We start from the raw sequence: 26,164 nt of genomic DNA on the forward strand, positions 1-26,164 counted from the left end.
GCTACAATGATCTTTGCTATTTGTTGCCAAAGATTAGTGATTTTTTCCCCCCAATCTAGCTGTAAGTATGAATTAATGGGAGCTGTTCAAACTTGTACATCTCAGCTCGCAGTTATCTGCAGGCAGATTGTTCTTGTCAGAGATTAATTGCACCGCAGATGCAGGCACAGCTTGGGTTTGCCAGCGTTTATTAACTCTGGTTCGGCACTGGGGCTGCCAGGCCCGTGGCTGGCTGCACGAGGAATCATTCAGATGCCTTTTGCAACCTGCTTGCCAGTGCTGTTCCCTCTTGCTCGATTCATGTGCTGGTGTGGCACCGGAGTCACGCTAAGCTAATTACTGATGTGCTGCACTCTGTGCCCCGGAACCAAGCAGCCCTTGGCACAGCTACAGAGACACAACGGTCCGTGAGTTTTGGCCACATGTGACTCTTTCCATGTGTGCTGTCAAGTGACAGCTGGTATGGCTGAGAGCCATCAGGCATTCCTGCAACTAGGCGTTTGGGGCACTTCTCTGAAGGCAGCCTGGGTGCCCACCTGGTTCACACAGAACAGGACAACCGGCCTAGCCCTGTGGCACGGAGCTGTTCCTGTGCCCATGCTCTGTGTTCTCAGAGCTGCTCCTCCAGAGGCTGCTCACATGCACAGTGCAGGCTTGTGTGCAACAGTGACAGATGAAGCTCAGTTGCTTTCCCCCCTCATTTGCTACAGAAAGTTAACTTTGGATCCTGAACTTGGGGCACACTATCCCCATGCAATGCTACAGGCTTGGGGAAGGGTAGCTGGGAAGCCATCTCCTGGAACAGTACCAAGTAACAAGCAACAGAACAAGAGGAAATGGCCTCAGCAGGGGAGGTTTAGGTTGGATATTAGGAAAAACTTCTTCACTGAAGGGGAGGTGGTGGAATCACCAGCGCTGGACACAGAGATGCAGTGCATAGTGACATGGCTGGGTGGCGGATTTGGCAGCGGTAGGTTTACAGCTGGACTCAAAGATCTTAAAGGGCTTTTCTAGCCCGATGGATTCTCTGATGTGATATTTACTGTCACTTCCTGGCATCATTACCCAGGCTGCTAAGGTTACATTACCATGACTTTGCCCTTGCTAGACCTCATATGGATTCGATAAAGATCCTTTTTCTTCTCTGTGTGCAGTCTGCTAAGTTGCAATGTAGCAGCCGGGTTGTGGTGCTTCAGGACATGGTTCAGTGGGGACCTGGCAGTGTTAGCCGTTGAACTCAAACCATCCTGAAGGTCTTTTCCAAGCCACACGATTCTGATTCGCGTGTGGTTGGTGAGACAGAAGCGCCGTTTCCGAAGCATTAAATGCATAGTTACGTTTGAAACGCAGGTGCAAAGCTATTTGCTGCCCATTCGTGGCACGGGCAAGCGTGCCCGCGGTGCCGCCCGCGGCTCGCCTCGGGCAGGGAGGGGCTGGCCGCGGGGCGCCCCTGAGCCGCGCGGGCAGGGGAGCTGCCAGGATGCTGCAGCGACTGCAGCACTGCCCTGTGAGGAGGCACTGAGAGCCCTGGGGCTGTGCAGTCGAGAGAAGACTGAGAGGGATCTGATCAATGTCTATCAATAGCTGAGGGCTGGGGGTCAGGAGGCAGGGGACAGGGACAGGCTCTGCTCAGCTGCACTCTGGGGTAGGACAAGGAGCAATGGATGGAAACTGCAGCACAGGAGGTTCCAGCTCAGCATGAGGAGGAACTTCTGCCCTGGGAGGGTCCCAGAGCCCTGGAGCAGGCTGCCCAGAGAGGTTGTGGAGTCTCCTTCTCTGGAGCCTTTCCAGCCCCATCTGGATGTGTTCTGTGTGCCCTGTGCTGGGTTCTGTGCTCCTGCTCTGGCAGGGCTTGGACTCCATGACCTTTGGAGGTCCCCTCCAACCCCTGTCACCCTGCGGTCCGGCCGCGGGGCAGGCCTGGCGGCCGGGGCCATGCGGCGCAGCCAGGGGGAGCTGCTGAGGGCGCGGGCCCCGCGCAGCCATCGCCGCCTCGCGGCCCCGGCGGGCGTCCCCTTTCCGGCAGTAGGCGGAGACCGGCGCGCGGGAGGCTGCGGCCCGGCCATGCAGCCGGAGCGGGGCGGCAGCCGGCCGCGCAAGGAAGGGGCCCGGCACGGCCGCCGGCGGCACGGCGGCGCGGAGAAGGCGGCGGAGCCGCTGCCTGCGGGAAGCGGCGCGGACAGCCACGGCCGCGGAGCGGGCGGGGGCCGGGGAAGAGGCGGCGCTCACGGCCACCGAGGAGGAGGAGGAGGAGGAGGGGGCCGGGGCAGGCGAGAGCCCCGAGGCCGGCGGGCAGCGCCGCCGCACACCGCCCCCCATCTCCGCCGGGTAAGCAGGAGCAGAGCCCGCCCTCCGCGGCACGGGGGGGACGGGGCGGAGCGCGGCGGAGCCCCGGGGCGGCCCCAGGACTGGGGGCACAGCCTCTCGTTCTGCTGCTCCTCCCCGAGGTGGAGCCGGCCTGGGGGAGCACCCCGGGGCTTGGGGCACAGACCCTCGTTGTCTTGCTCCTTCCTGAGGTGGAGCCGGCCTGGCTGCGGCACAGCCCTTCCCTCTGCTGCTCCTCCCCGAGGTGGAGCCAGCCTGGGGGAGAGCCACCCCTCCGAGAGGCCGAGGTGGTGTGCAGGGGATGCGGGGCGGCCGGCCTGGCAGCCTTACCTCGGCGGGCACCTGCCCCTCTCTTCCTCCCCTGGATCAGCAGCAGCTGCGGGCTGCAGGGGGAACGGGGATTTTCTGGCCGAGATAGGTCTGTAAGTCTGTGCTTAAAGAACACAAGGCTGTTTGAAAAGTGCACCTGAAAAACACGTCTCTGCCTGCCTGCCCCAGAGAGGAGCGATTGCTGCTCGGTTGTGGTGAGAAGCTGCAGTGAGCGTGTGTCGTGGCCAGCCTGTGGGACTGGCAGTAAAGACCTGCCACAGCTCATCTTGCAGCAGTGGTACCTGTGATGCTCTGGATACCTGCACTTAACTTGAATACAAGTTGATGGTTGAGTAATGATGAAAGGGTTTAGCACTTTATAAGTAGCACAGACATGCCCAAGTTTGCCACAGCTACACCCTCAATTTCCTGTGCTTTCCAGTATCCACCACAGTGTGAGATCGCCACTGGACCTTTGAAAGCAGGCGCCGTTTGTCACTGCTCTGACACGACTCCATTCGGACTGCCTTGCTTCAGGTAGTGTGGTTGCAGTGCAGAAAGCAGGGCTGGCCCTGGACTGGCACAAGGATGACAACGATGACCTCATGCTGCTTGGTTTTGGCAGCCCTAGGAGTCCTAATGGGGATGGACCAGCTGCTGCCCCAGTTTCAGCACTGCATAGAATGGATTCACTTTGACTTCTATGATGCTGTCACTTCCACTGGGCCCAGTCAGTGTTTCATCTGCATCAGAACTCTCACAGTTGCTGGGGGATTTGAAGAAAGGTGCAAAGTGTTCACCCCTCTTTGGTTGTCTTGAGATGCAACTCAGGCTGTGGGAGATAAAAGATGCAGTGGGATCAGGGCCGTTAGCTAGAGCAGTGCTTGGTAATTTCACTGGTCAGTGATATACATTGCTGAGTTCACTCTGATGTGTGCAGAGAGGTTTGGATTCTGGATGTGAAACAGCAGTGCTCCCACCTCAGCCACAGAGGCACAGGGGGAAATCCAGCAGCTGTGCTGAGTGAACTTCTATCCTGGAATGATTTTTTTCCCAAGTCAGCCAGCCATTTGCTGCTCAGTTCGAACGCATTTGTGTCCGTGTGCTCTCTGCTGCTGGTGAGCCACCACAGCCCACTCTGGTCTTTGAAAGGTGCACTCAGGAAGGGAATGATGTTCTGTGCATGCATTTTTGTCTAGACTGCTGTTTGATGTGCTTCAGGAAGCAGCTTGCACTGCCTTTTGCCTCATCACAGCACCACTGACTCTGGCATGCTGCTCTCCACCTTAGTCCAGCGCAGGGACTTGGTTTGGTTTTGGCCAAGGCTAGGGTTGGGTCTGTAGAAATGAAGCAGTAACTAAGGTTTTTCCAGAACTTTACTAAAGATTATTTCAGTGTGGTGCTCTTCCTGCACTGGAAGCTTTTGGTATTGAGCACTGCATGGTCTCTTAGCACAGCTGCCTCAAATCTTGTGTTGAGTGGGACTGGCTTCCAGCAATCCAGCCATAGTGTCCACAGCTGTGCCAGCCTGCAGCTGCTGCTGTTTAGTGTAACCTCTGAGCCCACCTCATCATTTACCACAGGGAGAACCTCCTTCCTCCTCTATCTTCCACCTGCATGGCCAGACAAGCTCCCTTGTACTTTCTTTGATGTGTGCTAGACTGTGTTTTCTGAACAGGCTCAGTCTTAGCAGGTAGGAGACAATCCCCTTTTGTTCCCAGTCCGCATTCTCTCTGTTCAGCAGTGCCTTGTTTCACACAAGTGTGCCAGCTCAGGAGGAGTGGGGGCTGGCCCAGAGGAAGTGTTTGTGTGTGGGGAGATCTGGCTGTCTTTCAGCAACAGCCTTCAGATCTCCTCCAGTGAGGGTATGTCAATTTCAGACCTGGAGAGTTGGACAATAAGGTGGGGAATGTGAGTGGTCTCACCACGATCCTCCCCTTGCTGTCTGCTGAGAGCTGCAGCCTTCTCTGAAATTCTCATTTCCTGCTTTTTTAAAGGCTTTTGAAATTCTTAGGAGAAGGGAGGCTGAGCAGGCTGAATGTTGTAATACCTCAGGTTTCCAAGGGCACTTCCAGCCCTTTTGCCTTCTGGGGTGAGAACTCTGCACTTCCACACTGCCAGTGTCAGCTGGGCGTTTGGGAGGAGCTCTCCTGCTCGGCTGGGATAATTCTAGCATTGCTTAATGAAGATTTAGATCACCTGTTATTATTTCCTTACAAGAATTCTGAGCCCAGGCTCTTCTGTAGTTTTAAAGCTTTGGCACATCTATCATCGTGTTTGTTTGTACCCCATTTGTTTAGGAAACACTAGCTGCTGAGTTGGAAATGTAAGTACTTCTTGCTGGCTCTTTAGTCCTTGCCTGAGACATTTGTTCTCTTTTGTGGCCTCAGTCAGGAAAAGCTTCATGACAAAATCTGCATCAAATTGTATGAAAGAACTGTGTTGGGGGCTGCTGGCCCTGCTGTGGAGAGAGCAGTGGAATGCAAGCAAAGTTAGAGGTGAGGTGTGCTAATAAACCCAAAGTGCATTAAAAACTCTTGGAAAGGCTGTGCAGTTGTTACTGTGAGGTAGAATTTGGCATTCAGTTGCATCATGTTTCAGCAGCAGTATTTCTAAGGCAGCTGCATTCATTTCACAGCAGTGCTGAGGGCAGCTGCATGCCTCTCTTGCCTGCCTCTCTTGCCTGCCTCTCTTGCCTGCCTCTCTTGCCTGCCTCTCTTGCCTGCCTCTCTTGCCTGCCTCTCTTGCCTGCCTCTCTTGCCTGCCTCTCTTGCCTGCCTCTCTTGCCTGCCTCTCTTGCCTGCCTCTCTTGCCTGCCTCTCTTGCCTGCCTCTCTTGCCTGCCTCTCTTGCCTGCCTCTCTTGCCTGCCTCTCTTGCCTCTGTTGAATTGTTTCAGATGTGGTGGGTTTGGGTGTTTTTATTTGGTGGTTTCTAATCATGTGTTTGAAGCTACAGGAGGATGTTATTTCTGCCCTGTGCACCAGGGAGAAGAAAGTAGTGGTGGCACGTGGAAGTCTCAGTTTTCTGTGAGCCAGTGGGGGCTGGACACCGCTCTGCCTGTTTTACACTGCTGTGCTTGTACTCAGATAGATACCTTGGGGTTGGTAGTGGGGAGCCAACTGCGCTACTGGCGAAGCCCTCCTCTGGTGGGTGCTAATGAGGAGGAGATCAGGGTCGTCCATGAATAATTGACTTGGCCATCCCCTGCCTGGTAGATCCAGCTGTGAATCAGAGTTGGAGATGAAAGCTTTCATTATTTCTGCCAGCGATTTGGGAGAGCTCTCTGAGGAGCTCCCCAGCTCCTCTCTTAAAACAAGATGTTGCCTGTCTCAACCATGGAATTGGTTTGCAAAGCACAGAGGGAAGTTGTTATTGCTTGTGAAGAGGAGGAAGAGCTCTTGCACTCCCTAGGTCTTTCTGTAGCTAGGGTGTGTGGCGGTTTGCCTGGCTTGGTTACTGAGATTTGCTGCGCTCCCTGCCAAGCCAGTCCAAGTCTCCTTATGCCCAGCTGCTTTACCAAATGGCCATTTCCTTCGGAGATCTCTCAGCTTGAATCATTTCCCGTTGGGTTTGTCTACTCCAGCTCATCTGCTCTGTGTTAAATAAACCAAGCAGGGTTAAGAGTGTTAATTTTTAGTAAAATAACGTGGGATTTTGACACTCCCAGCGAAAGGTCTGCTGGAGACCAGCCCAGTATTATCTCCCACTTCTGCCCTCCCTAGCTTTCCTGGAATTCCTGTTTTCTGCACTTGTGCCATTTTTAAATTTCTCTGTGGAATATCCAGACAAACCCAACCTGATGGACTTGTGAAAGTGGTGCTGGACTTTACTGTGGCCACTGGAATGTGCTGCCCAGGGGAGTGGTGGAGTCCCCATCCCTGGAGGTGTTCAAGAGGGGACTGGATGTGGCACTTGGTGCCGTGGTCTAGTCCTGAGGTCTGTGGTGACAGCTTGGACTCGATGATCTTTGAGGTCTCTTCCAACCGTGGTGATTCCGTGATCCTTGCCCACAGCCCGTGTGGAAAGTTCCTGTCCTGTCTGTTGGTTACATGTGCACCTCGCAGAGAGCTCTTTGGGCCGTGCCCTCCCTGTGCATCTGCTGCCTGCTGGTGCTCCAGCGCCGTCGGAGCTGGCAGGTCTGTCTCGCTGTCCCCGTGTGGGCTCTGCTGGCACCGAGTGGAGGTTGACAGACCCATCTGAGTGCAAACTTTCTCCTTTCTGGTTAGCTCCAAGATGTCCTTGCCTTTATTTGGTGTTTATTGAATCCTCCTTCCCGCGGTCCGTGCTCATGTAGGGCTGATCTAACAGAACATCTAACGCTGTCAGCACCACGTAAATTTGTCCTAATTAGAGTGAGCTAAACCTTCAAAGTCTGAGCGATTGGAAGAAGCCATCTGTTCACAGGCACGGGAACAAAACCTTGGGCTGTTCAATACAGATACATTTGCTTTCCTTTAGAACACTGTAGCAGAGCTGTGCAGTTAGGGTACCAGAGAGTCCTGGGTTTGGAACGCAATAAATCTTTTGATGTTGTATCTTAATGTGCTCAAAAGCAACTAGGAAAGAGCTTTGATTAATGCAGGGCGGTTTGTGAGCTGCACTTGATTGCTAATGATGTGTGACAAGCTTTTCTTCTCAGGATTGTCTCTCCTAAGGTGTGAAGAGGCACTAACCGATGATGAATGGAATGTGGATTGTTTTACTGAGAGCGTGTTGATTTAGATTAAGCCTCTTGAAATGTGTGTGAACAAGTGGTTAGAAACTTCTTCAGGGTTGGGTCTGTGTCAAACTGGTGTTGATGAAATAGGCTTCTGCAAGGCTTGGCTCTGTGTCTGCTCGTGCACAGGGTTCCTATTAATAATTCAGATGAAGGAGCAAAATATACAGTGTTAAGATTTGCAGACAGGAGGGTGGAGCACAGAACAGCCTCAACAAATGGCAGAAGCAGCCTGCAGCAGGGCGTAATTCAAGGTTAAATATAACAACCAGGTTTACACAGGAAAAATCTACAGAGGTACGTGGCTGGTTAACTGCAGCTTCCTGCCTGAGGAAGGATCGATTAGCCATGCAGTCACACTGGAAAGCTGGTTCTGCTTCTGCAAGGTTTGGAGCAGCTGAGGAAAGTTGTGAGAGCAGGAGTGAAGCAAGGTGTGAAGTTGAGAAGATAGGATGCTTTGGGGAAGCCTGGGTAGCAATGTGCCACGAAGTGGAAAGGTTGCTGCAAACAGGTCTGTTGAGGCAGGAAGGAAAACACTATTAAGGAGGAGGAGGAGGAGGTTTCCTTTGGGCACTGAGAACAAGAATTGTGACTGAAGGGGTTGACAGATTGTGTAATGCTGTGTGTAGGAAGTAAATGGAGATCAGCACTGAGAACTATTGTCAAAGGTTTTGAGATTGTGGTGAAGGTTACTGAGGCTGCTCCGCAGAGCTGCTGTGTAACCACTTGTCAGAGCCTGGTTTTGTTTTAGCTTGCTTTTCTTTTCTTTTTCAAGGTTATCTTTGCAATGGAAAAAGATAAACACATTTTATCCAGCCAGAGTTAATTTATTCTTTTCAGCTTCAGGACAATAGAGCAACCTGCTTTTCCCAGCTCTGGGGTTTGCAGTGTGCCATCGTAACCCCTGAGCACTTCGTGTGGAACGCTTTAGGGAGTTTTATTGTGACTCCTTCATTGTATTTTACCAACTTCCCTGCTGGTTTAACTTGGGATGCTGTACTGAAGGCTTCCCATTACACAGCTGAGCGTGCAGCAGCCTTGCTGTGCAGCAGCTTCGTGTCTGCTGTGTCTGTGACTTCCTTGGCAGGCGCTTGGCTATTTGTCTGGTGTGGATGGCTGTGCGGTGCTGGCCTCACCTACGTGCATGCTTTTGTTCCTCTTTTCCCCTTCGAGGCAGGAATTTGGTAACTTGCAAACTGGTTGTCCCCAAAATTTGCTGTCTTAACCAAATCACTGTATAGCTCCATATTTTGTTAGCTGTGTGAAACACACCTTTAAACCAGAGCCTCATGTAGAGTCAAACGTCCTGGAAATGGGAATGGATTTTATCCAGCGGAAATGTGCAGCAGTAATACCGTGAGCAGGGGAGAAGCTCTCCCCAGGGCTTCCCATCGCAATTAAGGGAACATCTTAGAATTCGGGGAAAGCCTAAACCTACAGTCTTTAAGAACATCCATCTTCAGCTGGGTTTTGGCTCTGCAGCCGTGCTGGTGGCCACCGGCAGATGGGGCAGGCGGCCCAGCCGCCACCCCGCGGGTCGCGCTGCCCGGGCAGAGACAGAGACAGAGACGGAGCCGGGGCTGGAGGCTGAGCCCGGCGTGGCTGCCAAGGTTTGTCTCGTCCCCTGGTGATGCTTTCCGAACGTACAATGGACCATATGGCAATCGCACGTAGGTATGAGTTATTAGGGCTTGCCACTGTGACTCGGAAGGCAAGTTATTTGTAGGAAGGGAACACTTGGTAATTCTGAGCCAACAAGTATTATTGTGCTGCTGGGATGAGTGGCTGGTCCCAGAGAACATCAAACACCAGGTACATCCAGTGGGACAGGGGAGATGTCTGTGCCGAGGAGCACACAAAGTATTCCACAGAGTGCTGCTGCTCTTTCCCTCACAAGGCAGCTGGCTGGTTTCAGGAACCCCGTCAGGGGTTTCCAGCTGATCTAGTGGTGCTGCACTGACTTGTCTAGCTACCAGAAGGTTTGCCTCTATTTTAAAGAAGCAAAGAATTAGTGGTTATCGATTCAGTGGTGATTTAGAGCCTTATAACAAGTAGAGAGGAATATTTCATACAGGTTTTCCTATCACAGGATTTCAGATCGGTGTCGTTTGGTGCTTTACGGCAAGGCACAGAGGGGGTCCATGTCCCACTCTTCTTTTCCATGTATGTGATTCCTTTGTGCTTTGAGGTGAATGTGGGTTTTCACTACTTTTTTTAAACTAAGGCTTTAAGTCTTCTGCAGGTAGGCTTAATAGTGCTGGCATAAACCCATCAGTCTGCTGGAGTGGGGGAGAACCTTGCCTCAAGTCCTGTTTCTATTCCTGCTTCGCTTTCCCCAGAGGCTAACCATACAGCTGCAGACTCTACAGACTCTGTTTAACCCTGGAATACCTTGCAGAGAGAGATCTGGGCCACAGCTTTTCCCCGGCTCTGTCACTGGGCTGTTGTGAGATCTCGGTGTTTGTCTGGGTGCTCGACAAACCTAAGGGTTTGGGGCTTGCTCATTGATTTTTCAATGTTCTTTATTTTCTATGTTGTTTCAGACTGCTACTCAAATTACTCAGGCCTTGAGCAACCTGGTCCAGTGGAAGGTGTCCCTGCCCATGGCAGGGGGGTTGGAACTGGTTGAGTGTAATAGTGGTGTGCTCCAAGCGGTTTCCCTGCCGCTGGAACAAACCACAGCTGAGGCTGGCTATCTGCTGTCTGGACAGCTGAGCAGTGTCTAGAGCTCACTGCTGCAAAATGGATGCAAAGGCCTCCTGCAGTTAATGTTCTGTAGCACTTAGGGCCGGCAGCCAGTGCAGCCTCTTGCAGGTAGAGTTGTGATGTGCATAGAAGTCCTGGGACCATCCCAGCAAGTGCAGCCCAGTACTCCTTTACCTTGCTGGTAATTTGGATGTGTTTGTACTTTCAGCCAGTTCTAAATCGTTCTTAGAGCTGCTTCCCAGTGGTGCTGAGCTCATCGTGCAGCAGCTCAGACTTCCCAGAATGGCACTCCAGGCCGATGGCAGAATGAAACGACACTTGAACACCTTGGCTTTGTAATGGTGCTGGGGCTGCAGACCGTGATTGTTTGCTGCTTTACTGCATATTAGGGAAGCACATTCTTTAAGGCTGCTTAGGAACATGTATCTTTCAGAGCATTTCCTCCCCACCCCTCTCCAAAACAAAGTCAGAGTTGACGATGAAGCAGTGTCTGAGATTTGCACCCTGATCCTCCAGATGTCTGCAGTGAGCTGCGTTCAGCTTTGATCAACAACTACCAAAGGGAGTTTGGAGTGGAGGCCAAGACGTCAGTGGCCCAGCATCAGCTGGTGCAGGTATAAGACAAAACCTTCCTGGGCTTGTGCCTCTGGAGAGGCACAGCTTGTGCTGATAGTCACACAACACTCGTGGAGTTGTAACAGAGTGCTTGAGAAGTTTGCAACTGTTTGTGGAGATTGACTTGAGCCTTGTTTAGTGATAAGCTCTTGGCAGATGCTCTCTCTAGAGAGGAGTGCTGCAGGTTTCATTTGGGGGGTGTGTGTGTTGGTTTTTTGTCACCTGTAAAGAGGTTTAAGCATAAGGACTTGCAAGGGTATGGCTTTTTTTCTTTCCATTATCTGTGCACCTGCAAGGGTGCTTCTGGAAAAGGAATCTCTGGGCGCTCTGTATCTGCGAGTTCCACCCTGCCGCTGGTTACACACACTAACTGTGTGAAACAGTTGCAAACTGTCTTTTGTCGCTGAGGTGAGTAAGGCAGCTTCCAGGAGCACACTTTGTGAGCATCAGAGCAGGGCCAGCGTGAAACTTCCAAGGAGAGATTTCTTTCTTCTGTGATTCTTGGGATGTTTTCCCCTTGAGCTGCAGCATCGTTGCTGTTGTGCAGAGCACAGGTTCCAGAGTAGGATGGCTCTCTGGGTCAGCTCTGTCTTTAGCTAGCCCAAAGGGAAGAGTTTCACTATCCCAACTCTGATGAAACCTTCTGAGGATTTTTCTTTTCAAACAATCTCATCCTGTACAATAAAGATTAAAACCTTTCCCCCCCTTCATGCTACCTGTTCTCTCAGCTGCCCTTTCTGCTAGTTAAGCTTCTCTTTAGCTTTGGTAGCTCTCTCTAAAGGTCACCAATAGAGCAGCCTAGTGGAGAGGATTACTCTTTGCAGGGATATTTTTTCTCTTTTCATGAAAGCCTCTCTTGAGGCTTTTCCTTCTTTAATCTAAAGAAAAGGGGGGAAAAAAAGCCAGCATTAGCTTTCTCCTTTTTCCCTCAAGATGAAAAATGGTTTGTAATAGAAACTGGAACTTGCACTGCTAGAGCTATGATGCCTAGGTGAGCAATAAGGAAGCAGATTGGCTCTGTTAATGAGACACAATGCTTAGAAGTCACCGAAGGCCTACTACAGATTCATCAGCAGGTGAAAGAATGTGAGCAGACAAACGTGTGTGCCCTGACCTCATCCCTGCTAACAGGTGTGAATAGATGATTTCAAACGGGCTGTGAGGATGGAATGCACTGAATGTGTGGCAGTACCACTTAATCTTACCAATGCTGCTGATACATCACAAGTGCAACACAAAATAGTCAGGCTAGAGATCTTTGTGTCTGGTTTTGCATTTCATTAGCTATAGCCTGGGAAGAAGATGAAGCACATGAGCACAAGGATTTGCAAATACCTGCAGTGAGTTGTCTGAACTGGCTGCCAAGGACTGCACTTCAGTGGCTTTTACAAGTGTTTGTTTTCTGCTGAATAATTAGAAGGGGGGAAAGATCTCATCTAAATTAAGTGAAACCCTGAAGGAAGAAGTGTAATGAAAAGTGGTTTAATTGTTTCCAGTGACACAGCAACGCAGATTGATGTGCTCCTCAATAATAAATGTTTGTTTTCCTGCTTCATTGTGTTCCTTGTTAGTCACTGCAAATGCTGTTTATGATGCAGAGAAAAATGTCTCTTAATGAAGTAATGTGTTATTTTCAGCTCCCTCTGGAAACACAGAGCAAACCAGCCCTGGGTTCTGCCACTTCATATTAGAAGCAGCTTGTGCACAAGGTTCCAGAGCCGTTAGCCCCCATGCTCTGCTGCGGGAGGGCAGCCAGTGGACCCTGTTTGAGATGCAGAGTGCAGGATGGAAAGGTTCCAGTGTGCAGTGAGGAGTGAGCGATGGCTTTGGAGAATGGGAAGAAGTTCAAACTGTGTCTGTTTGCTTCCCACTTTCAAATGCAAAGTGCTGTCAATTGGGTTTTGTCATTCTCAAGTGACCTGCCGTTGGACTCAATGCTTTTGGAACTGACTTTCCCTCAGTTCCTTTTCTTCAGTCCCTTTGTACTTATGTCAAAACATGAGACCCCTAGGGAGAGAAGCAGAGGCTGAAGTGCTGGGGGGGTTGCTTCTCTTTTCTCTCCTCTGGTGGTTGGGCACCTGCATGGTGCACAGGCCACCAGCTTCCTGAACTCTCCTGCCTGGAGTGTCCAGGTGCTGTCCAAAGCAGAGCAGGTCTGGCTGAGAAGAGAGGCTGGATTGAGCGTTCCAGAGCCTGTGGAGTCGCTGTGCTCTCATGGGGCATGGGAGATATGACCTGAGATGCATTTGTGCAGAGAAGGGAACCAAACTGACTTCCACTTTCTGGCTCAAGTGCTGGAGTTGTGCAGCAGCTGAACATAAACATGGATTGTGTTTATTCACACTGTCTCTCTGAGGGGCTTTCTCCTGCCCCTTCACTCTCTTCTGCCCCACTCCCCTGTTCTTAGGCTGTTCCGGGGCAAGCAGCTATTTTTGCTGGAGACAGTTTTGTTTCTGTCAGCAGTGTACAGTGGAGATGTGGCTGGGAGGGGAGTTTGAATACGTGCCTGTGTTTCTGTGGCCCTGCAGCAGATGACTGCTTGCAGAGCAAGTGCATGCCACACATGGGTGGTGGTATAAACTTCTGCTTCTGACTTACCTGGGTCAGGACAGGGTGATGTCTCTACGCCCTTTTTAATCTGTGTTGTGCTGATCTTTTGATATACAGAGAGAATCCCCAAGCATGCCCATCATTCATTCCTGAATTGTTTCCTAGCACATCCTGCTCTGGGAGCTCCGCTATTCCTACACCATCCTTGAGTTGTACTGCTGAAGGAGGTTGATGAGAGGGAGCAGGGTACATTGCTGCCTTTTGTTTGGGAGGCGAATCAGGGAGAAACGTTTTCCATCACACAGCTGTGTTTTGATCTACAGCACAGGTGAATTCTGCACAACCCTGCCTCTTGGAAGCAAAGCCACCACAAACCAGGCTTTGGCAGGGGCTTGCCACGTAATGGCACAGTACTTTGCAGGGTGCCTGAGGGAACTCTGGCTGGTTAGTTCCTGTTCTTTGCTGAGCTTGTGCTAGGAAGGAGATTGCTGCCTTGCACAGAGGAAGCTGATAATGGGGGCATGAGTGGCTGCTGGTTTTGAACTCTCAGGCAAAGTCTGCCATGATTCTGAGGCAGGGGTTGCAGTCTCCAAGTGTGGAGGCATGTCCTTGGTGAATTACATGTTTGCTCATTTCCACTTGCCTGGCATCACTGTGTTGACTTAGGGTTTGCAGACATCTAGGGAAATGAAAAGGAGAAAACAGCTTTGTCACTGGGTGGCCTAAGAGGAGGAGGAAGGGGCTGGGTGTCTGTTTCTCAAGTGGGTAGTTAGTACTCTCTGTGTCTTCTGTGATTTCCTGCTGCATAAAGAAAGAATTGAATGTTAGGGTTGGTCTCAAATGCTGTTTGAAAGCCTGGGAGTTGAGGGTGATGTCTTTTTGCTGTAGCACTGCTGTCATATCTGGTTGCTTTGCCTAGTGTGGCCTGATTGGCCTTTTGCTCAGTGTCTTTCAGTTGATGTGTATCCTGTTTGCTGCTTCCTTCAGAGGTGGCTTTGCATTCAACTTTACAGCCACACATTTGGTTTGCACGTTAGGCAACCTGCTTTTTGTCCTTAATAACTTCTCTGTCACCTGCTGTTCATCAATTGGGCTTGGACCTGGTGATCTCCTGAGCTCCCTTCCAACCTCTAACATACTGTGGCACTGTGATTTACTCCCTGGCTCTGCACTGCTCCTCCACATGATGCCTTTCTGACACCCCTTTCTGAAAATATCGTCAGGTGAGGCTCTTTGCAACTGCAGCCTTACTGTTTCCTCACCACATCACCAGTGTAATAAAGCAAGTTCATTTGAGAACTGCATAGTAGCTGGATCTGCCATTTGGATAGAGCAGCAGGAGAGATGTGAAGGGTTTCAGCAGAAGGTGAAATTAGAATTGGGAAATGGCAGAATGTTAGCAATGAAAGGTGAAAACTGTAGGGAATGTGCTGCTGGCAGTGTTGAAAACAGTGCCAGGAGGGAGGAAAGCAGGATGCTGGCCCTTCTCATTTCTCTTGTAGTACTTTTATAGAGCTTCCTTTTAACAGTGCCTCCTTTTACAGCTTGATTGTTCACCCTATGGATGCTTTTGTTTGCAGTGTGCTGGTGTGTGAAAGCTGATCTGGAGACGTGACCAATGTTGAGTGTTTAAGGGAGTTTCCCACCGTGACCCAAGGATCAATACTTGTGTCCTGAAAGGCTCAGAGGATGCACTGCAGGTAGTACCATCCTATCAGTCAGGGTTGGAAGGGACCACAAGGATCAGCCAGCTCCAACCCCCCTGCCATGGGCAGGGACACCCCACACTAGATCAGCCTGGCCAGAGCCTCAGCCAGCCTGGGCTTAAACACCTCCAGGGCCAGGGCCCCAACCACCTCCCTGCACAACCCATTCCAGGGCTTCACCACTCTCATGGGGAAGAACTTCCTCCTCACCTCCAGCCTGAATCTCCCCACCTCCAGCTTCCTTCCAATAGGTCTGGGAGGCCATCCTAAAGCACTCCCTGACAAAGGAGCCTGGAGCCACCTGCAAAGGGTCTGAAGTTCTTGTTGGAAGTTTCACCAATCAGCATAAATATTTGTAGCAAAGGATCCTTCTGAAACGAGCGATGTGAGTGTGACAGGGGACACCTGCGCCTGCAGGAGGGTTCTGGGGAACAGGAATAGCAATGGAGGATCAAATGTTTAGTGGAAAGAGCAAACAAACTGGGCTTTAGAAGAGGAAGTTTAGCATTGCAGGAAGTTTAAGCCGAGGACATGGCTTACGCTTAGCCAGGCTGGTGGAGAGCTGCTGCCGGAGATGAAGGGGGGACCTGCTTCCCAGATCCCACGTTCCACGGCAGGCTGCCAGCCTCTCTGACCATTGTTTGTGCTTGTCTCACTCTGCCATGAGCTGGTAGGAAGAGCTTCAGCTGGCACTGTTAACAATAGGAAATGGAAGAAAGCTCTTGATTGTGTTCTGCCACTCTGTAGTTAGGTGCAGAGCGTCAAAGGCTGCTCTGCTGCTTGGTGTCTGCAGGATGGTGTAATGCTGTAATGCTGTGCAAGCTGAAAAGGTATTTCAGTGTGGGGAAATAACATCAGTGATGGCCATGAGCTGACATCCCTAGGGAAAAATAAGGTGTTTGCTTATCTACAAAAGAGATGCATGACAAACCCCTGGGGAAGAGAAGGCTCCCAGGTGACCTCATTGTGGCCTTCCAGTATCTGAAGGGGGCTACAGGAAGGCTGGGGAGGGACTGCTCAGGTAGTGATAGGACTAGGGGGAATAGAATGAAGCTGGAGGTGGGGAGATTGAGGCTGGAGGTGAGGAGGAAGTTCTTCCCCATGAGAGTGGTGAAGCCCTGGAATGGGTTGTCCAGGGAGGTGGTTGGGGCCCTGTCCCTGGAGGTGTTTAAGCCCAGGCTGGCTGAGGCTGTGGCCAGGCTGATCTAGTGTGGGGTGTCCCTGCCCATGGCAGGGGGGTTGGAGCTGGCTGATCCTTGTGGTCCCTTCCAACCCTGACTGATAGGATGGTACTATGACACTTTTAACGTGGTACTAAATGTTATCAAATTAAAGGTAGGAAATGGTGAGTTTAGTAGTCAGGAGTAAAATGTTTTGGAGAATGCTTAATTCTTAGCATAGCAAAGCTGAAAGATTTTGAAAGGAGCTTTTTTTGGTGATTTTTTTGTTTGGAATTTTATTGTGGTTGGGCTTTTTTTTTCTTTTTTTTTCTTACTTTTCTAGTGGCAAAAAAAAATCTCTCTTGAGAAACACTGTCAGATGTTCTTCCTTGTCTGAGATACCCTGAAGCTTCTTTGGCATCTTGGCCTTGGTAGAGAGTTACTGGATTTGCGTTCACAGAAACACAAAATATTAGTGGTTGGAAGGGACCTCCAGAGATCACCCAGCCCAAGCCCTGCCAGAGCAGGGCACCCAGGGCAGGGCACCCAGAACACATCCAGGGGGGGTTGGGAAGGCTCCAGAGCAGGAGACTCCACAACTTCTCTGGGCAGCCTGCTCCAGGCTCTGCCACCCTCACAGGGACAAAGTTTCCCTCCTGTTCCCCTGGCACCTCCTCTGCTCCAGCTTGCCCCCAGTGCCCCTTGTGCTGTGCTTGGCCATCCCTGAGCAGAGCCTGGCTCCAGCCCTGCACATCTTGATCCCCAGCACTGAGGGCAGCCCTCAGGCTGCTCTGCTCCCAGCTCCAAGCCCCAGCTCCCTCAGCTGTGCTCCCAGGGAGATGTTCCACTGCCTGCAGCAGCTCTGAGGCTCTGTGCTGGACTCTCCCAAGCAGTTCCCTGAGGTCCTTGACCTGAGGAACCCAGAACTGGACACAATATTCCAGATGTGGCCTCAGCAGGGCAGAGTGGAGGGGCAGGAGAACATTTCTCAAGCTACTAATCACAGCCCTTGTAGTATTCTGCAGGCCACAGGGCACCTTGCTGTCTCCTGTCCACCAGGACCCCCAGGTCCCATTCCCCAGAGCTGTTCCCCAGCAGCTCAGTCCCCACCCTGTGCTGTTGGGTTTGCTCTCTGTGTGTATGGGATGCTGAATAAACATTAGACTTGTCTGTAGACCTGTCCTTCAAACGTTACTCTTTTGAGCAGCCTCTCTGAAGTTTATGCACTAGCCTTTGTGGGTTAGGGTGAAGGCTCCACATTTCCTCAGTTCTGCTGGTGGCTGCTGCTTTTTTGAACATAATTGGTCACAGTTTTACTGTAGCATTGATCTGATTGCAGGAGCACAAAGCTCTGCAGCCCATGGCAGTTCCTGGCAGATGTGTTTATTGAGAGGAGCTGTCTTACTCCCTGGCTCATGAAGATTGATTCTATGATTAGCAGGATAGTAATATCTTCTTTAAAGCCTCTTCTTAACTGTTGAGCTGAATATATGCCCTCAATAAACTTTGGTTCCTTGATGCTACAGACTTCCTCCTGTGGGTGTTTGACAAGTTGTTTGTTGTTAAAGCTGTTCATACAACTGCTTTTGCAGTCTCAGACGTGCTGGAATAGAACAACCAAATGGAAGGCTGAGAGGTGGCTGCGTGACTGGGAGGTTTCAAGCCCTGAGTGAACAAAGCCCCGAGCTGCTCGCTCTGGTTTCAGTTCTGACCTCTCTTTGAGCAGGTAGAGGTACAAGGTGACCTCTTGCAGTCCCTTTCAGATTGGATTAGTCTGTAATGCTGTGACATTAACACCTGAGAACTGAAGCAATTTCTGCAGACAGGCAGTCTGTAATGAAGCTCAGGGGATTTCTGTTCAGGAGCAGCAGAGCTGCTAAGAACAAACAACTTTCTGCAGAACTTTTCCCTGCTCTACCCAGAACACTGAATGTATCTTACAGGTTAAGAGCTACCCAGAATACTGAAGGCCTGTTGCAGGTCAGACAAATGTCTTCTCTGTAAATGAGTCTTTCCAGAGGACTTGTGAGAGTCGGAGGTGGACCCTTCAGGGGGCTGAACAGAACACTAGGAGAGAGCTTTAGCCTGTTCCACTGGCCTGCAAAAGTTCCTAGAGAATCTGAGGACACAGCATCTTTCTTTGGGCTCTCTCCTGGGTTTTGCCTCTTTGCTGCCTTCTGAACTTTGCCTTTACTTCTCTTGTGCCAACCAATTGTTTGGGCTGTGGCAGTGGTGCAGTGGGGGAGGTAAGGCAAGGAGGCCTTTGGGCTGTGGTCCCCACAGAGGGGTCTGTAAGGGGGGCCTGCTGGGCTATTTTTCTCTGTGTTCATTACCCTTTAGGCTTTTGCATTTGGTTTGGTGGGTGGTTTGGTAGGTTGGTTTTTTTTTTTGGGGGCAGGGAGGGTTGTTTGCTTGCTTTTGTTTTGTTGTTGTTGTAAACAATGATTTCATTTTCCTTGCAGATCCTGTGTCATGTGGTAATTCCCCAGGGTACATTCCAAAGTGTGTGGTGGTGCAAGAGCAAACCACCACCATATCATTTGGTCTTAGAATATGACCTACAAATGCCCCCCTGTAGATGCATAGCAATGCAATACCTCCAGCCCCTGCCTTGGCAAAGCCAGCCTGGGCACAGGAGCAGGCAGTAGCTGGGGGAAAAGGCTATAACCTTGGTGGCTCTCTACTTCCTTCCTGAGCTGTTCTTGAAAGTTGCTCTTTCATTCAAGACAGGATTCTGTTTCATGCCTGCACTCTTGCTTTTGCTGAATGTGAGAAGCAGGTTCAGCTTTCCCAAGGAGCTGTCAGTCTGGAAGTAGAGCAGCTCCCTGTGACAGCTTGATATAAATTCCTTGATGGTTTTGTGTCCTTGCAGTAGCTTTCATGTACTTATTTCCTCTGCATTAACACAGTTGGTCTGGTGTTGGTGGAAAGGCATTGTCTAGCCAAGTGTAGAGAATCAGAAGTCTCTTTATCTGTAGACAGCAGCTGGCCAAGGCTTCTCCCAGGCCCTTTGCTCACAGCATGACTCAGCCCTGGGGAAGGGAGGCGAAGGACTTGTGCGGAACAAGGCAGCTGCTGAGTTTCCCAGTTAGTGCAGAATGAGTGCTGAGTTTGTCATGACACTTCTCACAGCGTACCCCAGCAAGTGCCCTTCACTTTGGAGTTTTCATCTGAATGAGTAGAGCTAAATTCTAGCTGCTGGCTTCATTGTCTGCAGAATCCTCTAGCTGACGAGCAAAGTTGTGCAGCAGGCGGTGTCCAAACCAAATCCTTGCCAGGCTTTGCCAAGTTCCCAAGGCCATTTGTCTTGGAGAAGAGAGCTTTGGAGGCTTCCTTCTGTGAAGATGCATTGCACAGCTATTAAGTTTGTTTATCTATGAGTCACCAGGCTGAAGCCTGCTGTCTCGGGAAGCTGCAGCGCAGATCTTCAGCAGGGTGTGGTAGAGGCTGCTTGGTTTTGATGCAGCTTATCCTGTGCCGGCAGGGCCCAGAGGGATTTCTGAGAGCAGTGGGAAGGGAGCAGCAGAACTGGGGCCATCTTTTCTAGTTCCTGGAAGGTCTGCCATTGACAGCAGTGGTTACAAATCATCACAGAACCAGAGCTGGATCCCTCTGGGGCTGCCTTCTTTTAACTTGTTCATCTTTCTAATGTTTGCTCCGGCTCGGGGAGTCGAAGGAAGAGATTTAGCTTCTAACAGAAGCTGTTGTTCCAATTCAGTGAGGTGCAAGATTTGTGCAAAATATGGCTGTAGCTTGTGGAAATACTATTAATGATCTGTGAGAAAGATGAGCTGTGACCTGCAGCCTGCTGGTGCTCGCTCTGCTGCAGCTTCCCCGAGCCCCAGGAGGATTTTTAGAGGAGGTTTTTTCACTTAACCGGCACTGAGAAAATAGGCTCTTTCGTCTGCAGTCCTTAGTCAGCTCAGCCATTCACATCTCACCCAGCAAGTGGAAGCTTTGAAGCAAAGTCATGTGGTGGACAAGATTTTACTCCCTTTTTCTTTGTTGCTGTGGTGTGCACTGAGCACAATGGAGTGTGGCTAAGCTGCAGCCAGTTGTGGCAGGCCTGCCCCAGTGCTGTTGCAGAACACTCCTCCTGCCTCTGAAAGGAGCTGGGGGAGCTTAGGGAGTCCCTGCTTTAGGAAAACCTTCTTTCCCAGGGAAAGTCACAAATCTTAGCTTTTATTTACTCTTCTAACATCTGGATTAAGAATGGTTTGGGAGATTGTATTCCACTCTCAACTCCTTCTAATAGAGCTCTACCTTGCACTCTTTTCTCTGTCTAGACCTTTACCACTCGTGTTCCTAGGTAGATGGATCAGTGTGTTGGCATGCCTCCTGGGACCCTATCAGATAGTGGAACATGGAGTTATGGAATGGTCTGGGTTGGAAGAGACCTCCAGAGGTCATCCAGGGACATCCTCCACTGGATCAGGTTGCTCACAGCCCTGTCCAGCCTCACCTTGAAGAGCTCCAGGGATGGAGCCTGAACCACCTCCCTGGGCAACCTGCTGCAGTGTTCCAGCAGCCTCCTGCTGCAGAACTTGTTCCTCACATCCAATCTCAATCTGCTCTGCTCTCATTTCAAACCATTGCCCCTGGTCCTGTCCCTGCAGGCCTTTGGGATCAGTCCCTCTGCAGCCACCTTGTAGCCCCTTCAGGTGCTGGCAGGCTGCTGTTAGGTCTGCCTGGAGCTTGTTAATTAACTCTTGTTTTGGGATTTTAAAATGAGTGAAAACCCAGATTCCTGTTTGTCTGTATCACTGCAAATTGCATTTCAAGTTCTGTCACTCTCTTCCACCTCTGTCTAGACAACTTCATAATGTTCTGTATTACTTCTTGTGGGCAAGGACATCTTGATTCTGAATGCCTATGAATGTGCATCAGGATCAAGACAATTGCACTATACCTTGTCTTCTCTGAAAGTATCTGCAGGGGGCTACAAGAAAGCTGGGGAGGGACTGCTCAGGATGTTGGGTAGTGATAGGAGTGGGGGGAACGGATCCAAGCTAGAGGAGGGGAGATTTAGATCAGACCTTAGGAAGAAGTTGATCCCCAGGAGGGTGGTGAGAGCCTGGCACAGGCTGCCCAGGGAGGTGGTGGAAGCCTCATCCCTGGAGGTGTTTGCAGCCAGGCTGGAGGTGGCTGTGAGCAACCTGCTGTGGTGTGAGGTGTCCCTGCCCATGGCAGGGGGCTTGGAACTGAGGTCCCTTCCAGCCCTGACAATTCTGTGCTTCTATGAATGCATTTATAAATGCAGTTCTGCTTTCCTTTGCCATAACTGTGACTCAACTTTGTGTTTGTCTTTAATGCACCATCCAGTTTGTGTTGTGGAAAGCCCACTGAATCTCCACCACTATACACCAGGGGATGTATTCCTGTGCTAACTTTAGATTTCATGCTACAAAGTCTCTAATTACTTACAAGAGAGAGAAGAGGAACATATGGGACTTATATCTAGGGCTGGCAATTAGGTAAATATGGAAAGGCAGAACACTTTCTTGGTTTAAGATTATTATACTATATATAACTAACACAAAGTCTGAGCCTGTCAATCACTGTAATAGAGAAAATTAAGCTGTCAAGGGATTCTCCTGTACCTTTCTGGATTGAAGGTTAAAAAAGTGCATCTAATGAGCAGTTGAAAAAAAGAGAGAGAGACCTCTTCTGTGGTGCTTTGTGGATTGTGTTGGATCCATATTGTGCTAAGGATCTCTGCTGTCATTGCACTGCTCCTGCTTGGTCACACCAGCAATGACTTGGAAGCATTCCATTAAAAGTGGGCATGGCTTGCCAAGGGCAGTTTCAGTGTAACTAAGCCTTTCCCATTTCCATTTCTGTCTGCCTAGAGGAATAGTGGAGCCACTCAGGGGCTGTGGTGACAGGTTGGACTCGATGGTCTTTGAGGGCTCTTCCAACCTGGGTGATACTGATTACTGTCGGCCAAGCTCCCATACTTACTGCCACTCATATAAGCCTCTGTGTACAGACTTTTGTTCTGGGGAAGAGTTTAAAGTGCAGAGATTGCCAAGTGCTTTGTTGCTTACCTGTATCTGGGGGGCTGACCCTACGACTTACAAGTCCCATGCATGTAAGTTTGAGTGTAACAGGTGCTGCTCAAATTGGGATGAGGAGGAGAGGTGAAACTGTCTCTGCACAGCATCTGACATCTTCCTACTTGAAATACAAATGAGGAAGAGATGGATGCCTATGCATGATGCAGCCTAGGTCAGATTCAACCCAAAGGATATTTTAGTCTGGATCAGATTCAACCCAAAGCATATTTTCATTTTTCCCTGCTAGCCTTTTCCCCTGATGGGAAGGGAAATTGGGCCTGAGAAAGATAAACCTGAGTATCATTGCACTTGGCCACAGCCTTAACAGCAGTTTCCAAGAAGGGAAGAAGGGCTCAAGGCAGAAGTTTACTCAAGGAATTGCTGTGTACTGTTGCTGTTAGGGAGAGGAGCAAGTGCTGGGAGTGGGCAGTGGTTATCTCTGCCCACCAGCATGCAGGTGTCCCTGCACGGCACTGGCCAGCTGCTGTGCACTCGTGTAGGGATGTAAGATGTCTGGGCTCTTGCAGCTGAGTATCCCCAGTGAGGAGTGGGAAGGGTTAAGGACTGGGTTATGGTTTTGAGAGGTGTAACATTCAAAGCAGTAACACAGAAGTTGCAATAAGGAAGGGGCAGAGTAGCACTTGGTATTTGTAAAGAGTTCCTAAAGATCCCACAATCCTAGAATGGCTCAGGTTGGAAGGGACCTCAGGTCATCTTTGACCTCCCCACCGTGGGCAGGGACACCTCTCAACTAGACTCAGCTGCTCAAGGCCTCAACTAATGTGAGGTGTCCCTGCCCATGGCAGGGGGATTGGAGCTGGGTGATTCTTGAGGTTCCTTCCAACCCTAGCAATTCTGTGAGTCTAACTTGGCTGCTCGAGGCCTCAGGTCAAATGGAAAAGGCTGTTGCATGAATTGGGGCAGAAGGTGAAGGAGAGGAATAGCTAAACCCTAACAGATGAGCAAGAAAGCTCCAACTGTTGTCATGCATTCTGCAAAGTGATGTTCTTAGGAAGACAACTGGGGGAAATCCTACAGACCAGATTAGAAAGGAATGCTGCATGCTAGCTGCAGGATGGGGCAGGGCAGGGCTCCAGCGAGGGACACACTGAACATCTGTCATGGCTGTGGCCCTCAGTCGCTGCAGAGCACTGGCAGTGCTGACAGGAATGAGATGTTTTAAACTCTCCTCCCAGAGTTCTGGACAGGAAGAGGGCTGTAAGCCTGAGGTCCAGTGGCTTCCCAAGGGTCATAAATGCAGTTTTAGAAAGCCTTCACAGAAGCTTTTAGTGCACTTGTGTTCCTCTGACAGGGCTGTGAGCAGCTCCTGCTGAGTGTTTGCACACGTGTGCTTAGCGGGCTAGGCCTGCCTGCACTTAGCGTGAGGAGTGGCTGAGGAATTGCAGCAGGCTGCAAGAGGTCACTGCTGCATTTTCTCCAGCCTTGGTTTGATCCAGGCACTCTGCCTCCCAGGGAAATGCCAAAGGCTGACCCTGGGGGAATTGCCTGTCCAGAACAATGTTTACTTCACTGTGACACCTTCACTCCTGAGCCCTGTGCATCACCACGTTCTGTGCAAGCAAAGCCACCCAGCAGCCTGCTTTCCTGCTCTCTTCTCCATACCATCCTCAACTCCCTGTGCACAGGTAGTGAATAAAGGAGGGTGGAATAGAATGTCCTGTGTTGTGGTGGAGGTCTGGAGATTGGAGTCCTGTGTGCTGTGCCTTTGCAGAGTCAAAGGCTCTGGTAAAGGATGAAAATACATTCTTTGGTGGGAGACCTTAAACCATGCAAGCTCCTCTGCAGGGCAGCTTGGCTCTTCCTCTCTTGTTCAGAGGACTCTCACTGTGGTGTTTAGAGGGAGCTCTCTATTTTCACTTTGCTGTTTGTTCATCTGATATGCAAACCAGTCTGCAGGTTTCTGGGGGCTGCTCAGCAGGGCTTTTGCATGCTCCTCCCCTTGCAAAACCTGAGTGAGCTGTGCAGGTGGCTTCCCATCTGAACCAGAGGCACAACAGAGAGGTCCTACACCACCGGTGCTATCACAGTGTGTCAGAGCACTCAGCAATAGTGTCCAGATCTAACTCAATGCTGCTTTTCCTCTTACCTGAGTAGTATGGTTTGAAAGGTTATATTTGAGTTGGCATCTAGAAGTTATTTCAGCTTGTATCATTTGTTATTTGAGGATGGGGCAGGAGGGAAGTAGTTTTATTTCATTCCACAGAGGGCAGACGTTTGCTCTGTACTGACTGAGACTCCTTTTCAGGGAGGTGTGAGGGCAGGGGCAGTGTGTAGCCTGGCTAGAGGCTAGAGCAGGCAGCTAAGAGGGTGAATGAAGATTTTTGTTAAGTATTCAGATGTGGCTCCTTGCACTGCATCAGGTAAAGCTCTCCCTTGAATATTTACTGGAAATGGAAGCAGCTTTGGAGCTGAGGTTGCCTTGTTTCAAAAGCAAACCTCTGGGCAGGCTACAGAACTGCTATTGACACCTGAGGGTTTGGGGTTTGTCTCTTAAAATTCAAGTTAACAATCTGACTTCTCAGAGACAAAATTTCCTTGAGGTGTGTTGTGTGACTCAGCTGCTACCAGGCTGGGAAATGTAATTTAGTCCAGTTTGAGGGAGAGCACTTGAATTCATAGCAGCTTGCTGGAAGGTAAGGGGGTGATGCTCCTCTTTTGTTCATGGAGAGCTGCAAGGAGCACATTGAAGATCTCCAAAGGTCCATTCCAACCCCTAGCATCCTGTGATCCTGTATCATGAGAGGTCTGTAGTAAGTAGAGAAGAGGAGGCTCAGGGGAGACCTTCTTGGCCTCTACAACTCCCTGAAGGGAGGTTGCAGCCAGGTGGGGGTTGGTCTCTTCTCCCAGGCAAGCAGCACCAGAACAAGAGGATGCAGTGTCAAGCTGTGCCAGGGGAAGTTTAGGCTTAAGGTGAAGAGAAAGTTCTTCTTCACAGAGAGACTGGCCATTGGGATGTGCTGCCCAGGGAGGTGGTGGAGTCACTGTCCCTGGAGGTGTCCAAGAAAGGCTTGGATGTGGCACTTGGGGCCATGGTTCAGTAGTCAGGAGGTGTTAGGGATTAGGTAGTGGGTTGGACTTGATGATCTCTGAGGTCTTTGCCCACCTGCTTGATTCTGTGATTCTAAGTAACTCTGTGTTCCATCCTGGCTGCCTGAGGGGACTCTGCTCTTTCTGAAAAACACCCCCAAAGCACAGCCCAGGTCCATCTGTGTGCTGCTGTTCTTGCTTTCCCTTCTGAGTTGTGTCAGCTCCAGCACCAGGCTGCCTAGATTGGAGCAAGTGATTCCATTTGTAGAGGAGCAGGAGATAAAGATGTTGAATCTTATCTTGATACAGGAGATTGAGCCTTTTTCTAGGGAAGCTGGAGCTGTGGCTCAGTCCCCAGCCATGCAGGGGTTTGAATTCATCCCCTTGCTCTCTGATTTTGTCATTCCTTCATGCTGTTCCTAACCCCATCTGTACAGCAGTGCTGAGAGGGGCTGGGCTGTGGAGTTAGAGAGTTATTTTCCTTGGCAGAGATTAATCCAGTTCAGATTTTGCTGCTTGTGTGAGAGACCTGGCAGGCATTTGTAAGCCATCAAACACAGGAGAATCCACCCCTCAGCATCAGGCTTTGCTTTCAGTGGAGATGAGTGTGGAAGCCATGAAACAGGCTTTGCTGCAGCTCTGGCTCATTGGCAGTGTATTTTCAGAGCTAAGGTGTGCTGATGCTCCACTCTCCTCAGGCTGCTACTTTGGACTTTTCTCTTTATGATGACCTACTTCACACTATCACAGTACATCAGAGGTTGGGAGGGAGCTCCAGAGCTCACCCAGTCCAACCCCCCTGCCAGAGCAGCATCACCCAGGGTAGTCTGCACAGGAAGGCATCCAGGTGGGGTTGGAAAGGCTCCAGAGGAGACTCCACAACCTCTCTGGGCAGCCTGCTCCAGGGCTCTGCCACCCTCACTGTCAAGAAGTTTCTCCTCATGCTGAGGTGAAACCTTCTCTGTCCAAGC

At 50.5% G+C, this 26,164-nt stretch overlaps 2 protein-coding genes across 3 annotated transcripts in view; one reads left to right on the top strand and one right to left on the bottom strand.

Moving 5' to 3' along the window:
* Positions 1-26,164, bottom strand: part of CHRM5 (cholinergic receptor muscarinic 5) — a 51,888-nt gene that overhangs the window by 4,440 nt on the left and 21,284 nt on the right. Inside the window, exon 1 of one of the 2 annotated variants that reach the window (XM_068162899.1) lies at positions 13,272-13,452. The exons of the other annotated variant lie outside the window; for it this stretch is intronic. The gene's annotated coding sequence lies outside the window, so the exon portion shown is untranslated. Of the gene's footprint in view, positions 1-13,271; positions 13,453-26,164 lie in introns of those variants that run through there. 2 annotated transcript variants of the gene reach the window in all.
* The window catches only part of AVEN (apoptosis and caspase activation inhibitor), a 93,843-nt gene continuing 69,719 nt past the window's right edge, over positions 2,041-26,164 (top strand). Inside the window, exon 1 of the mRNA XM_068162900.1 lies at positions 2,041-2,328. Within this exon, the coding sequence (XP_068019001.1) occupies positions 2,065-2,328 (264 nt within the window). The 5' untranslated portion in view covers positions 2,041-2,064. The remainder of the gene's footprint in view (positions 2,329-26,164) is intronic.

Source organism: Melanerpes formicivorus, unplaced genomic scaffold (assembly GCF_026170545.1).
Source record: "Melanerpes formicivorus ecotype bairdi unplaced genomic scaffold, bMelFor1.0.p_v2 SCAF_68, whole genome shotgun sequence".
Taxonomy (NCBI): domain Eukaryota; kingdom Metazoa; phylum Chordata; class Aves; order Piciformes; family Picidae; genus Melanerpes; species Melanerpes formicivorus.